The following is a 15,352-nucleotide window of genomic DNA, read 5'->3' on the forward strand; positions in this document are numbered from 1 at the left end:
TTAGTTTGTCCAAAGCTGATAATCATAAGGTGGTTAATTATCATAAATATGTTTAATATTAGAAAAGTATATTTTATAGTTATTAATGGTAACCAAAGTTTCAGTACTAATCAGTTTGATTGGTACTTAGAACATGAAAAACAGTCAATATAAATATGAAATTCCTGAAAAAGTATCATAAATAATCTCATTAATATGAAATACCAAATCTTGAATACTAATTACTAGAAATACAAAATTGACTCATATTTTAGAAATTAAGCTTGATATGCAATTTGAAACACTGGTACAAGAACAGAAAAATGCCTGTGGACTGGAAAAATGTAGAATGGTCAAAAGGATGCAAAAGCAATTTTTTATCACTAGAGATTTTAATAAACCATTTCTCAGGAAACAAATAGATTTCCTTTACAGTTAGTGATAGGATCTTTTTTTCAGTGAAGATACAATGAAAGAAAAAGATACTGAGAACAGTATAAGGGTATTTTTTTATGCTTTTTGACAAAAAATTCCTAATGTTACTAGTAGTAAGAAGAGTTCTTTTTAACACAGTAGCTTGTGAATGTTGTTTTTCTTCAGAAAGATGTTTTCCTAAAAAAATTGGAATATGATTAGTGAATTGATAATATTAACAGAATGTAACATCTGTCCAAAAAAATCAAAGTAGCTTGAATGCCTCTGTTTAGGACATTTGATTTGATGATACAAATATTAATTTTCAAAGAACTAGTGTTAACATTTAAATGACATGTTTTCTTATATTTAATTACCACTAGGTGGAGCCCTATACATGCAATTCAAGAAGGCATTTCAGAAATATTTACTTGTTTAAATTCTATAAATCTGATAAATCGGATGATCAAATACTAAGAGATGACTCATATTTCCGCAGTTTGGTATAGGTTAGATATAATGAAGATGGAAAGTATATACCAAAAAATTGTTTTTAGCTATGTTTTTAAAACATACATTTTAAAAAGACATATATAAGAATGGTTTTATGCATTCCTAGTTGCTAGTTAAAATATGTAAATAAAATCATACTGTAGCATAGTCTATTTTTGTTTTTCTTCGCATAGTTTTAAAGTCATCTCTTTTAAATTGATTTCGTATCTGCATTTTTGTCTGATTAGCATTACATTTTGTCAGAAGTTAGATTTTATTGTGCTAAGCTTTCGAAAGTGATGACAAGACTCTTGTTACTGAAGTTATTATCTATATATGGAGCACTAAGTTGCAACCGTAGTGGATGAGGGTAGTGGAAAATTTACTGACTTTCTAATGTTCACTCATTCTGGTCTTGTTATATCTGTATTTATAGGAACTTGATTAGGTTTGCCAAGAGACATTATAAAATCCTGGGGACATTTTGAAAGAAGAAAAGCTTATTTTCATTAACATTGTATGCTGCTTGAAAATTTAGAACAGCAGTATATCTCGCACACTAATTAGATGGATACAACTGCTTAACCAGTTTAGGATTCAGAGAATGAACAATGCTGAATGGTATTTCCTTCTTGCCCTGCAAGTGAAAATTTCAAAGAATGATAACTATCATTCAAAGACATAAAAAGGAAAAAGAAAAATATATTTTTCAGAGTCTGTTCAGCTGAGGTCAGCCAAGTACCGGGCCCTCAGTTTTCTCTTCATGCATTGTTCCTCCTTATTTCCTTGCGTTTGTAATTTAATACTGCCTAACAATTAGCTATGCCTCACTTCTCATCCCCTTTTTCTGTTCATCGGATGATTTTACCTGATGGGTGCAACAGTGCACATCAGGGATTCCCTGCTGAGTCATTCTCAATTGTTGATCTTCAAAGGTGATCTGGTTAGTTTCTGTGCTGCTAACTTCTCTGCATTCTCATGGTGCTTATCACCATTTCTGACTGGAGAGGCTGTCTAAAACAATGGTTAAGAGCACTGGGCTTTGGAGCCAGGTAGACCGAAGTTTAAATCTTGATCCCACTACTCTGTGATTTTGGACTTAAAATCTTAATCTTCCCAAACTACATTTGTAAATTGGGATGCTGACAGTATCTATAGCATCATTAAGCTGTAGTGAACACTAATGAGATAGTACATGTAAATCACTTAATAGTGAGTACATGGTCATGTGTGCTGCTGCTGCTGCTAAGTCGCTTCAGTTGTGTCCGACTCTGTGCGACCCCATAGACGGCAGCCCACCAGGCTCCCCTGTCCCTGGGATACTCCAGGCAAGAACACTGGAGTGGGTTGCCATTTCCTTCTCCAATGCATGAAAGTGAAAAGTGAAAGTGAAGTCGCTCAGTCGTGTCCAACTCTTTTGCGACCCCATGGACTGCAGCCCACCAGGCTCCTTGGTCCATGGGATTTTCCAGGCAAGAGTACTGGAGTATTTTTTTTGGCAATCTTTACCGCCTTAAGCCAAAAGCAGTGGAATATGACTCCTCTGGTGGCTCAGACGGTAAAGCGTCTGGCTACAGTGTGGGAGACCCGGGTTCAGTCCCTGGGTTGGGAAGATCTCCTGGAGAAGGCAATGGCAACCCATTCCAGTACTCTTGCCTGGAAAATCCCATGGACAGAGGAGCCTGGTAGGCTGCAGTCCATGGATCGCAAAGAGTCGGACACAACTGAGCAACTTCACTTTCACTTAGTCCACTAAGTCTCTGGGGGGAATTGCTGCTGCTTCTCTCCATATCTGTCTCCTACACCTTCTTTCCAGATTATCTATAATTAAGCATAGCTTCCTTCAGAGAAAAGAGTGGTAATTCTTGCTGTGTGAAAATTCTTAAAGTAAAAATTGCTTTTCTTCGTTTTTCCAGTGTTCTTATACATATCCACCCTTTCTCCCTTCCTGTCTCTATTCACTTAGCTATTTGTTATTGGCTTTATTAACACGTGTTTAGAGTAGTTCCCTGGTGGCTGAGACGGTAAAGCATCTGCCTGCAATGAGGGAGACCTGGGTTCAATCCCTGGGTTGGGAAGATCCCCTGAGGAAGGCAGTGGCACCCCATTCCGATACTCTTGCCTGGAGAATCCCATGGACAGAGGAGCCTGGTAGGCTGCAATGCATGGGGTCCCAAAGAGTCGGACGCAACTGAGCGACTTCACTTCCACTTTTTACTTTCAGAGTAGTTATTTCTTACTTTTCATCACAGTGGGTAGAGAGTTAAATCAACTACATATACATGATATACATATACATATACATGATTAATGCCTTTGTGAGTACTTGTGTTTGGTTAGATCTGTGCTGCAACTATTAAATTGAGAAAGACAGAACTGAAATTTCTAGGGTTCTTTTCAGGACCTGAGAATATCAAAGACCTGAGAAGTGTGATGAAGTTTGCATTCTGGCACTTGCTTGATCCCTCAATACTTTCTTTAAATGTAATGGATTTCTGTGATTTAGAACATTTCTTTATCTTGACTTCCCACTTCTGTGTACTCTGCTCAGAATGATCTCATTGATATGGATTGTGGTTGATACACGTGGTTGTATCAGCTTGGGGTGCAGTTTGTACTCAGGAGTAGATAGTTACCAAGGATCAGGAAAGATTAAGACTTATCAGTAGGCAGATTGAGACCTACTCTTCTCATTCACAATACTAATTCTTTAATGTTTTTTTAATTTCCTGTATTGGGACTTACAGTTCTGTTTTAACAGCAGAAGGCATGGAATGTGAATAGTGCACCCATTTCGGGCTTTGGTTTTTTGCTAATGGAGAATAGGTATTACATATGTCCTGATACTATTTTTCTACATTCTAATAACATCAATAGGAAAAAAGTGTTCACCTGCTATAATAATTATACTGCTATTAAATATGTTAATATATATGCTGTAATACATGTATTATACCCATTGTTGTTGTTCGGTCGCTCAGTCCTATCAGTCCTGTAGGACTGTTTGCAACCCCATGGAGTGTGGCACTCAAGGCTTCTCTGTCCTTCACTCCCGGAGCTTGCTCAAACTCATGTCCATTGAGTCGTGATGCCATCCAGCCATCTTGTCCTCTGTCGACCCCTTCTCCTCCCAGCATCAGGGTCTTTTCTAATGAGTCTGCTCCTCTCGTCAGGTGGCCAGAGTATTGGAGCTTCGGGTTCAGCATACCCATATATATCCATATATATGTATATAAATATCATATATCAGCATATGTACCCATTTATGTGTGTGTGTATATATATAAATAGATGCCATAATAGACGCATAGGTAGTGACCTGAATTACTATAAAATGAGGATAGTTTTGTTTTTAAAACTCTGGAGATTAAATTGGAAAGATACACTAAAGGGTGCATTTAAAGAACTTTCTAAAATAACCCTGTTTCTCCCCCTTCTGTGTATATATTATCGTCATTGTTTCACAGAGGTAAGGGTGTCGCCTTCGCCCTCACAGACTTCGCTTTGGCCGGCATTGTGGCAGGGCAGTCCTGGACGGCCTCTTGCTGGCTTTTTGCTACACTGCTACAGCAGTGATAGGGGGAAAAAAGAGCCAGTTTTTTCTGTATTTTCTGTTTATTAGCTGATATTTTGAGTCAGATAAATATCAAGCTTTTATTAAAATATGTAAAAAATAATCTTAGAAAAGCTTATATATATATATTACTTAAAGAAATGTAACACATGTTCACAATTACAAAATAAAAATTTGTTTATAGCATACCAAGGTCAGTTGGAGGCTTCTCAGGTGGCTCCAGTGGTAAAGAACTCACCTGCCAATGCAGGAGACGTGAGAGACTTGGGTTCGAATTTGATTTCTGGGTGGAGAAGATCCCCTGGAGGAGGGCACAGCAGCCCCCTCCAGTATTCTTGCCTGGAGAATCCCATGGACAGAGGAGCCTGGTGAGCTACAGTCCATAGGGTTGCAAAGAGCTGGACAATGCTGAAGCAACTTAGCATTCATGCAGGTCAGCTAATGCGAGTTTTTCTTTGGGGTAATGTTAGTTTAATTAAGAGTTCTTGTTAGCTATGTGTATTCATTGTAGGAAAAGCATGAGTTGGGAGTGACATTGAGCAAGTCATTTAGTATTTCTGGGCCTCATTTGTGAAAAGGAGGCAATGATATTTTCTGTGGTACAGTGTAAGAAACAAATGAAACATTAGTCATAAAAATTACAAAAGCCCCTATACAGTTACCAGGTGTTACCGGTAGTCAGCCCCTACAGCATGGATAACTGAGTGTTAGGTATTTGATCTTTGCTATCCATACTTAATTGTTTGGTAGATTGTTCACTTATTTAACAAGGATTTGTTTGACTCTTATGTGCATTCTGTGATAGTAGCCAGTGTATTTTGAGTACTTGCTATGTGTCAGTTATTGTGCTAAGAATTTTTCATATGTTTGCTAATTTAATCCTTATAATTCTCTGATGTAGATACTTTTTAAATCCCTGTTTTATTTCTGAGAGAATTTGGATTCAGAGAGTTTGTGTGGCTTATCTGAGGTTGAACAGCTACTAGGTGATATTTTTAATTCCATCTATCCATTCGTCCATCTGTCTATCTATCAGTTCTTTATTCAGCATCTGCTACATTAGGACTCTATTCTAAGGCTGGTTGTACAGCAGGGAACAAAACAGACAAAAACTGTCTGCCTTCCTGCAGCTTACATTCCAGTGAGCAAAAATAGAAACTAGAAGTGTGAAGTAGAGAGTATATTAAATAGTGGTAAGAGTGATGCAGTAACAAAGTGAATTCCTTTATTTTAGAAAAAAAATAAAGCAGGAAAGGGAATAGTGTGTGTGTGTTTATAATGGGGATATTGTGGCCAGAAAGGGCTTCATCAAGGAGACCAGAAAACCTGAGGGAGGCAGCCATGTGTGAGAAATATGATCAGAAGAGGAAACAGCGTGTCCAGAGGATAGGACAGGAGTGTGCTTGGTGCGTTTCAGGAACCACAAGGAGGCCAGTGCTGTTGGCATGGACTAAGTATTAGGAAATGAGGTCACTGTGATAACATGGGGCAGGATTACATAGGGCTTTATAGGCTGTTGTAAGAAAAAGGGTTTTGAGCAGAAGAAAGATAGGGGGTTTGACTTTATTTTTAGTGGGATTATTTTGTCTACTTTGTTGAGTACAGACTGAAGGGAAATGAGGGTGGAATCAAGGAGACCGGTTAGGAAGCTGTCCAGAATAATCTAGGGAGCACACATTGATGGCTTAGTCCAGGGTGATACCAGTGGGGAGGCAGTGAGATGTGGTTGGATTGTTTTAGTGGGGAGTCGAGAGAATAGTCAAGAGTGATTTCAAGGTTTTTTGCCTCAACAGCTAGAAGAATGGAGTTTACTAAGATGAGAGAAGGCCATGGGAGGACCAGGGTTTGGGAAAGAAGATAGGAATTCATTTTGGCCATACTTGAGATGCTTATCATACATCCAGTTGTAGAGATGCATGAGTATGAAGGTCAAAGGAGAGGTCAGGACCAGAAATACAAATTTGGGAGGTGTCAGTGTTTATATAGTGTTTGGGCTTCCCTGATAGCTCAGTTGGTAAAGAATACGCCTGCAGTGCAGGAGACCCTGATTCGATTCTTGGGTTGGGAAGAGCCCCTGGAGAAGGGGTAGGCCACCCACTCCAGTATTCTTGGGCTTCCCTTGTGGCTCAGCTGGTAAAGAATCCGCCTGCAATCTGGGAGACCTGGGTTCAATCCCTGGGTTGGGAAGATGCTCTGGAGAAGGGAAAGGCTACCCAGTCCAGTATTCTGGCCTAGAGAATTCCATGGAACAGTCCATGGGGTCACAAAGAGTCAGACAGGACTGAGCGACTTTCACTTTCACTTTCTGTATTTATAGACTTTGAAGCTCCAAGCCTAGAAGAGATTTAGACTGGTATAGGTAGTATATGTAGAAAAGAGAAGATATCCAAGGTCAGAGCCTAGTTCTAGCTCAGTTCTTCACTTGGCATGGAAATAATTGCGAAAGACCTGCTGGAGGAAATGGGACTTGAACTGAACCTCGACAGTGGGCAACAGATCGGGGGGCACATTTTTGGAAGGTCCCCAAGATTGCTTTCAGGTTCATTAATTATCTAGGAGGACTCACAGAATTTAGCAAAGCTGTTACACTCGCGGTTACTATTTCCTATGACAAAAGGATATAGATTAGCATTAACAACAAGCAAAAGCAGGTCAGGCGGGGTCTAGGAGAGTTCCAGCGGGGAGCTTCCAGTTGTCTTTTCCTCTGGGAGTCATGTGGACAGCACTTATTTCCCCCAGTGATGATGCATGTTAACACATGTGGAGTACTATTAACCAGAGAAGCTCTCCCAAGCCATGGTGTCCAGGGTTTTTCCTGGGGGTTGATTCCATAGACAGGGCTGACTGCTTGAGTTGCTGACCTTAGTCTTCAGCGCCTCCAGAAACTGATTCCATGTGGCCCCTTGCCACCATTAACTGTAAATCACATTGTAAGTCATATTGTTGTTGTTCAACTGCTAAACCATTTCCGTCTCTTTGCAACCCCATGGACTATAGCATGCCAGCCTCCTCTGTCCTCCACTGTCTCCTGGAGTTTGCTCAAATTCATGTCCATTGGTTGGTGATACTATCTAATCTTCTCATCCTCTGCCACCACCTTCTCCTTTTGCCTTCAATCTTTCCCAGCACTTAGACCATTTTGCATTGTCCAAGTAAACAGAGGCATCTATCAGGCAGGACATTCTGAAGGCTAAACTGCCCAGGAGTTGGGAGCAAGACCCAAATGTTTCTTTGGGCAAGGTTAATCCTTTTCTGCATAGTGAATGGGGCAGTTCCTTGGTGTCGAGACCTCAGAACCTGAGATGCAGTAGGAGTGTAAATGCAGTGTTTAGAGAACGTTGTGGTGACTCCAGTGTGGCCTTGTGCTTAAGAGTATGGACTCTGGAGACTTCCCTGATGGTCCAGTGGTTAAAACACCATACTTCCATGGCAGGGGACACCAGTTCGATCCCTGGTTGGAGAGCTAAGATCCCACAAGTCATGTGAAAGTCGCTTAGTCGTGGCTGACTTTTTGCAACCCCATGGATAGTCCATGAAATTCTTCAGGTTGGAGTACTGAAGTGGGTAGTCTTTCCCTTCTCCAGGGTTATCTTTCCAACCCAGGGATTGAACCCAGGTCTCCTGCATTGCAGGAGGATATTTTACCAGCTGAGCCACAAGGAAAGTCCAGCGATACTGGAGTGGGTAGCCTGTCCCTTCTCCAGGGGCCTTTCCCAACCCAGGAATCAAACAGAGGTCTCCTGCATTGCAGGCAGATTCTTTACCAACTGAGCTATCAGGGAAACCAACAAGTCATGAGGCATGGCCAAAAAATAGAAAAAAAAAAAAAAAAAAAAGAATATGAACTCTGGAGCCACATTACCAGGATTCAGATCCCATGTTCGTGTTCATTCTACAACTAGCAACTAGCTCTCACTTGCTAGTTGTGGAATTTATGACAGTTTGCATAATCTGTAACTTATCTGTAAGGTAGGGTAATAACATTTTCTATGTTATAGCCTTGTAGTGAGGATTAAACAGTTGATATATAAAGCACTCAGAATATGTCCTGACACATAGTAAATGCTGTAGAAATCAGAAGTTTGTTTATTCATTCCTTAATCATTCAGTTAGGGATTCTTTTTTGAGCACTAGTGTGTTGAAGGCTCATCTCTTAAGTCTCAGACCTTTAATTCCAGATGCTTAGTGATATATCTAGAGGACTTGTGGCTCTTTAAATACTAACATGTTCAAAAGGAATTAAGTATTTTTCACCCAAACTGTTTCTACTGATGTTATTACCAACAACCTAGTTTGTTTGTTCAGAGATTTTATTTTAAAATATCAGCTCTTGTAGAGATTGAGCTTAATAAAGAAGAAATTTTGGTGAACTGGGAAGTTAATGGTAGCTTTCTTTTTGTGTCTGTACAGGTCTGTGTATGATGACCAACCAAATGCACACAAGAAGTTTATGGAAAAGTTAGATGCTTGTATCCGTAATCATGACAAGGAAATTGAAAAGATGTGTAATTTTCATCATCAGGGTTTTGTAGATGCTATAACAGAACTCCTTAAAGTAAGGACTGATGCAGAGAAACTTAAGGTAAGAAATATTTTAAAATTCTATTTACCTTTGCTTTCAAATCACTTACAAATTTATAGTGCATATTTACAAATTGTTATTACATGTACTGTTTTTGAGAAGTGGATTAGTGGATTAGTACATATTTGGGAATGCTTTATTAATTCAGTTATCATGTTGATGACAGGAGTTATCTCTCTCTCTTTTTTTTTTTTTGGTAATGCATTGACTTAACAGGATTTCTTTCCTTACAAGAAATGAACTAAAAAATTCGCACAGTGAAAGACCTCATTCGGAGTTTGAGAGTTCTCAAGTGACAATGAGTACAATTTTTTGATAAAAAACTATTTTCTGAAAACTTGTAAAAACTTATGATAAGTGATTGTGTTTTCAAAATTATTTAATAATAGTGAAACATTTTTTTCTTTGCTTAATAGCAGTGTGTAATCTTCTTAAAGCAAGTTGGTCTACGTTTTCTGCCACACGGCTAAAACATTATTTATGAAATAAGACCTGGATTTGTTCTGTCAGAATATAAAGTATTTAGTTATAAGAGTTGTCCTATTTATCATTCTTTACATTTGGAGAGCTTAGCAGACAGAACGACCCTGGTTCACCAAAGGTTATGATTAGAAAACTATTATATAAAGGATATTCAGATAACAAGAGACCAAATACGGCATCAATGAGGTCACTGAGCATCATTGTTCAGAAATTAATGAGATTTTTAATAAACCAGAATGTGCTTCCTTACTATGATGACCTAATGAGTCACTTAATATGTGGGAAAATTTGAGGTTGAGCTTTGCCTGCACCTGCAGCATTAAAATGTTGCTGTGGATTGAGATTTCCGTGTTTGATGTTAATCAACCACCCAGTGTTTGCATTCAGCAAAGTATGAATGTTTAATTACCATAAAATGCAATCACCATTTCCTACAGACAATGAATGGCACATAGACCTCATTGAAGTTATCAAAAAGGGACCACTGGTCAATTGGGTCAGTGATTTGAATTGTTTGACAGACTTAGAGAAGCAAGTAAAGTTCAAAAATCTAGATTAAATTTGAGAAGTTTGCCACAGAATCTGTTAAAAAGAACTGTCATAAGTAATTGAAGTTAACAAAAGCCCTTTTCAATCAAAAGTTCAAGTTCAAGCTGTAGAGTTAATTTGAATTTGCATTTCTTTGTTCTAAGTTTCTCATGAAGCATGATCTGATTACAAGGGTGAGCAGTTACATCAGGGCAGTTTTATGCATATTTGTCTAACTAAGGTGAAATTATTTTTAAGGTGCAAGTTACTGATACCAACCGAAGATTTCAAGATGCTGGAAAGGAGGTGAGAAAATGATTTATTCTTTTGTATATTCAATATGTGGATGCAATTTAGCTGTTCATTTTAAATACGGACATTTCTTTTCTTTAAGGTGATAGTCCAAACAGAAGATATTATTCGATGTAGAATTCAGCAGAGGAATATAACAACTGTAGTAGAAAAATTACAGTTATGCCTTCCAGGTGAGTTAACCATCTGTAATGTAATATTCAGCTTGGTGAAACTGTAATTTAATGGTGTTTAATCATTATTCATTATAGGAATTATAGATTACATGGTGATTGTTCCCCCAATGCCCATGGTTTTCTTTCCTATCTACTTTATTCCCTGCATTTTCATCTTTTTCTGTATTATAAGGCCCCTATTTGATGATCTATCACATCAGTCTCCCAGAACAGCCTCTACCTTTCCGTTCCCTTTCAGCCTAGTTTGCCCTTTGTCCCTCCCCAACCCCTCCTTTCCCCCCACCAGAATACTTTCCCATGGAGAGTGTCTTTTGATTCCATTTTCTTTCATTTTCCTAATTTGCCTACTTTCTTAAACCTCTAGTTTTCCATTGTTTTCTTTTTGTCACTTAAGCAGTTGGTCTTTGCTCGCAATTTCATTTTACTATTAAGATAACATACAGAAGTGCCAGATATTCTCCCTTTTTCAGTCTTGCCTTTCCTCCTGTGTTTTGGGAAGACTGACTTATTAGGTTTCTGAGTTTTCTGGTCTCTGTTAGGACTCATATATTACTGGGACATTGCAAATAAATTCTGAAAAAACTAGCCAGTATTTTCTTTACCTGCATACACCCTGTTCAAAAAAAGGAAACAGGTATATGACTTCTTTTTCTCAATATAGTAAGCTAAATCCATCTCAGTGTCCTATTTTTTAACTTTTTTTTGTAAGGAAGGAACCTGAACCTCCATATCCAGGGAGATAGAATAAGGTGCTTTGTATAGTATTCACATAATGTAAATTTAGCTTAGACTACAAGTTACATAATCTGTTAGCATATTGTATCAGCTAAAGAAAAATTATTTGCTGACTTGTAAGAATAAAGTTTCTTTTTTTTATTGTCACTGAAGTTCTGCTCATCTTAATTTCTGATGGACGAGGGATATGTGCACATTAACTTTGAGTAAATAAAATATCTACTTATTGTGTTAGATTTTAGGGTTGGAAACTTAGTTCCTTATAATAATGCTTAATAATACCTCTTTGCCACCATCACATACACTGAAATAGTCATGAACACAGCCTCTTAAGTTTGAATGCTTTGTCCTTGAACTGTAAGAAGTAAGCCTAAAAAAATTGGGTTCTCATGGAATGAGGAAGAGTAAATTTCAGCTTATTCAACCCTAATGAGCTGTTTGAAATAGAGAAATAAAGGGAAGTAGAAGTTAAAAGAGTTTTTTTACTGCTACTGTCTTTGCTCTCAAGGCTGAACAGGAAATCTGAGTTCATGTAAACATTGTGTTCTTGATAGCCACATCCAGAACCACCTCTTTCCCTCCATCCATCCTTCTATCTAATCATTCACTCATACATACTTTTCTGTGTCAGGCATTATGGTAGATATTAGAAATATAAAATTGAAAATGATGTAGTCCCAGCTCTGAAGGATCCTACCATCTAATGTGAATAAAGACAAATAAGCCATTACTGTATAATTGCCTAACTTCCTCCTTAGATTAAGAGGGGTATGAGAGGATATAAGAAGTCACAGGGTAAACAATGAATGTTCCTGGTATTGTAGTTAGTTATTTTTGGGAAAGTATTATTTTTATGTGAAAACAGTGTGGAAATAATATAAGGTAGATGTGAAATTTACATGAATTGTTGAGATGAAACAGGAGACTTCTAAGCAAGTTTATAGTTGTAGCAACAGTTTTAGGCTCTTTCCTAGGTTATGTGTTCACTCTAATGCTTCGGATGGAAAACGTGAGATATATTGCATTGCAATAAAGGGACTTTGATAGTGATATACATGGGGTCTGCAGAATTAGGGCTGGTTCATTATAGCCACCACTGCAGTTTTTATGGTTTTTCAGACAATTAAACAATATCTTTTGTGAACTTGAAACCCCCTAGGGAGTAGCCATAAGAGTGTAAAAAATCTGGAAAAAAATGTGTCTATCTCTCTTGTCTACGAAAATGTGAGCTAGCTTAATGGTCTGAGAGTAATTCACCTGCTTTATACCTCGAAATTCTACTAAGGATGAGTGGTACTCTACATAGTTGCATTGAAACCTTTTTGGTGGCAGTGTGTCTTCTTGCTGAAGCTTATAACAATTTTATTGAATAATTACATTTCTGAGCCTTTGATGGAAATGATAAACAAAGATACTTTGTTATGTTTCTTTATACCTTTATTATAATTTACTCTGTGCTGTAAACTTTTGAAATTTTTCTTTCTCTGAATTTGGTGTAAAATTTTGTTTCGTGAGCTATAGCAGTTACCTTATTTATTTAGTATATTGAATCAAAATCAGTTAATCTTACTGTTGCTCAACTTTCTCCCTCAAGTAACTAAGACCACACTTCTCCTTCCACCGCAGCAAGAAATATTAGTAAGTTTTTGATTAGGATAATTGTTACTAGGTTGATGTCTCAGTTTTAGGTATCAGCCTATGCAAGTGTTATCAGTTTGATATAATGTATTAATTTATGTAATAGAGTGTTCAGTATATGCAGAAATTAAAATGCTTTCGTTTACTTGAAGTATAAAATTTTATTTGAAAATATAAGCCTAAATCAAAGTACAGAGAAAATTATTGAGTTTACAATATGCTCTTCCCTGCTTTATTTTCATCTTTCAAATTTTTTTAATTTGGAAAGCTAAAATAAGTTTTCTTTTTTTAATTCAGTGCTGGAAATGTACAGTAAGCTAAAAGAACAGATGAGTACAAAAAGGTGAGTTTCTTTCCTGTTTTTAATAAGAGGTTTTTTCCTATTACTGAAAGCATAAATAAAATTAGTGTAAATTATAGTGAATCGTCTGAAGTTTTGCTTTCTATATGTAACTGTTCTTTGTTAATACGATTTACCAATCAGGGTGTTTCAATACAGCAATCCTTAGCCATTTATTTTTGGATCCTTGCCCTTACATATCAAAGATTGATAATATTGATGAAAGACAAATAGATAGCTGAACAAGAATGAAAAAATACTGATTAACTTAACATGTTAATGTTGCATACAGTCAAAGGCTGGGTGTGTATTTTGTGAAAGCAAAGTGTGGGCAGTTACATGTTGACGATCTGGACTGTGTAGTTCATGTTCTATTTTATAATACACATGAATACATGACAGATGAAAGATAATTTAAAGTAGTTTATGGATCGCCATAGGAGCATTAGGTATAATTATGTTTAAAATGTTTTAAAGATGAACAGTTTTAAATTGTGTAGAAAAATCAGAATCAGACATGCTTGAAACAGAGAAATAATCACTTCTTCTTGTTTATTAATAGCTACTTAATTATCACAGCACATTATATGCAAATATATACTCAAGAGATTTGTATATGTACTGCTTTGCGTAATGCTTTGCATTGAATTTTATTGGACTTTATCAATTGGTACTAATTAGTAGAATGTTTTATTCCTTCCTAATACATGACCCACAAACTATTCTGAAAGGGTCTTTTATTTTATGTATGTATTATTAATATATTGTATATTATCTATCAAAGTTGTACATCCTCCTATTTTAAATATTAGTTACTAGTTCTGTCTGTTTGTTGCAAAAAAAGAAAGACCAGACATCACCTTCCCTTCTTGCCATTCACTAGTCCTTCTTCCTAGGGTCAAAAACTTTTCCCTTTTTTAAGAAATTATTTTGGTGTTTACATTTATGTCTTTAAATAACTAAATTTACTGTTGCTTCACTATTTTCAAGGTTGGGGCATTATGTATTTCTTCAGATATTTCATAATCTAATATTTATATGTAAATTTCTCCAGTTGTCCCCCAAATGTCTTTTATATATTTTTTGTCCCTATAATCTAGAACAGCCTTCCCACTTCGCTTTGTTTTTCATGAAAGAGTTCAGATCAGTTTTAGACCAGGGCATTTTGGATTTGTTTATTTTCTCGTGTTTAGATTCAGATTAAATGTTTTCGGTAAGAGTACAAGATAAATGATATTGTGTATGACAACAGAAGTCATGTGCTATCAGATTATCTGTAGATTATCCTAAATTTGATCATTGGCTTAAGGGGATGGCTTAAGAAAAGGTATGTTTTTCTCTTCGCAGCTAATAAGTAGATGTCGTGATTCCCTGGTGAGTGTTCATATTTAGTGCATGGTATGTGAGTGCTCAGGCATGTCCAACTCTGTGCAACCCTATAGACTGTAGCCTGCCAGGCTCCTTTGTCCATGGGATTTTCTAGGCAAGAATACTTGAATGGGTTGCCATTTCCTACCCCGTGGGATCTTCCTGACCCAGGGATTGAACCTGCAACTCCTAAGTCTTCTGCATTGCAGGCAGATTCTTTACAGCTGAGCCTCGTGCAGTGGACATAAAAAACGGATTGGAACCCTGGGTATATGAGTAGGACTGGTTTATTGTGAGTTTCACTGTTAGGTTATCCAAGTGGGCCCTTTTAGTTGGGGAGTTTGTGATGCTAGAATCTGGAGTTATTTCTTCTGGGACTGGTTAGATTTTCTAGAGGAGACTTCTGTCTCCTCTCTGGAGGGTAAAGATCTGACTTCTGGTATTCTGGGTTGTGAGTTGGAGAAGAGGGCATCTACTATATATGGGCTCAACGAATCTTTTTCCCAGGTGGCTCAGTGATAGAGAATCTGTCTGCAATGCAAGAGACCCAGGTTCAATCCCTGGGTCAAGATGATCCGCTGGAGAAGGAAATGGTGACCTGCTCTCGTATTCTTGCCTGGGAAATCCAGTGGACAGAGGAACCTGGTGGGCTACAGTATATGAGGTTGCAAAAGAGTCGGACAAGACTTAAGAGACTAAGCAGCAACAAATTATTGCCCTCAACCTTGAGT

General features: G+C 37.4%; 1 protein-coding gene across 11 annotated transcripts in view; it reads left to right on the forward strand.

Moving 5' to 3' along the window:
* The window catches only part of EXOC6 (exocyst complex component 6), a 190,444-nt gene that overhangs the window by 42,885 nt on the left and 132,207 nt on the right, over positions 1-15,352 (forward strand). For all 11 annotated transcript variants that reach the window (XM_060405010.1, XM_060405012.1, XM_060405015.1 and 8 more), the window contains exons 2-5: positions 8,870-9,041; positions 10,311-10,358; positions 10,447-10,537; positions 13,211-13,256. In XM_060405010.1, the coding sequence (XP_060260993.1) occupies positions 8,870-9,041; positions 10,311-10,358; positions 10,447-10,537; positions 13,211-13,256 (357 nt within the window). The remainder of the gene's footprint in view (positions 1-8,869; positions 9,042-10,310; positions 10,359-10,446; positions 10,538-13,210; positions 13,257-15,352) is intronic.

Source organism: Ovis aries, chromosome 22, assembly GCF_016772045.2.
Source record: "Ovis aries strain OAR_USU_Benz2616 breed Rambouillet chromosome 22, ARS-UI_Ramb_v3.0, whole genome shotgun sequence".
NCBI lineage: Eukaryota > Metazoa > Chordata > Mammalia > Artiodactyla > Bovidae > Ovis > Ovis aries.